This window comes from Perkinsus marinus (assembly GCF_000006405.1).
Source record: "Perkinsus marinus ATCC 50983 genomic scaffold scf_1104296974638, whole genome shotgun sequence".
In the NCBI taxonomy this organism is placed as follows: domain Eukaryota; phylum Perkinsozoa; order Perkinsida; family Perkinsidae; genus Perkinsus; species Perkinsus marinus.
Genome location: NW_003201049.1, coordinates 1 through 662, shown reverse-complemented (window position 1 = coordinate 662; position 662 = coordinate 1). Strand labels below are relative to the sequence as shown.

The window sequence follows — 662 nt, the reverse complement described above, 5'->3', positions numbered from 1 at the left end:
CGAGGTGCAGCGTCGAGCCGTGAGGACTTGCCTTGATGCATCGCCATTAGCACTAGTCCATGGGCCTCCAGGCACCGGCAAGACTACTGTTCTTGTATCCTATATATTAGAGGCGATTCAGGTGAGGTGTGGCTTACATTATCCGTGTGAATAGTGAGTAGTTACGGACCGAACTTCATAGCCCCACAAGAAGATCGGCCCGTCATTTCGTATCCTCATATTCATCCCGTTATGTATCGATGAGTTGTCATCCTCTGTTTAGAGACATCAGAAGCTACTGGTGTGTGCACCTTCTAATGTGGCAGTGGACAACCTCTTGGAACGTGTTACGGCGGTTGGTGGAATATCCAATGTGGTCCGAATAGGGCATCCAGCTAGGGTTGAGAAGGGCCTTGAAAGGTGAGCTACTTTGAGAGAAAGGTTATCGATAGACTAGGACTCTTCACTGGCAGTGTCTAGCATTGTCACCTGAATTGGCTACTATGGCCCAGTGGGCCGTAGTAGCACTATTATAGTAGTACTATTAGTACTATTATTACTATTACTATTATAGTAGTACTATTAGTACTATTATTACTATTACTATTATAGTAGTACTATTAGTACTATTATTACTATTACTATTATAGTAGTACAGAAGGTCATTATAGTAGCACTAGTAG

General features: G+C 43.2%; 1 protein-coding gene across 1 annotated transcript; it reads left to right on the top strand.

Annotated features, from left to right (window-relative positions):
- Positions 1 to 71: 71 nt before the first annotated feature.
- Pmar_PMAR026753 (dna-binding protein smubp-2, putative) lies at positions 72 to 399 on the top strand (the record flags this gene model as incomplete). Its single annotated transcript, XM_002765802.1, has 2 exons — positions 72 to 121; positions 263 to 399. Coding segments are annotated over 2 exons (187 nt in total), but the record flags the coding sequence as incomplete, so codon positions are not given.
- Positions 400 to 662: the final 263 nt, after the last annotated feature.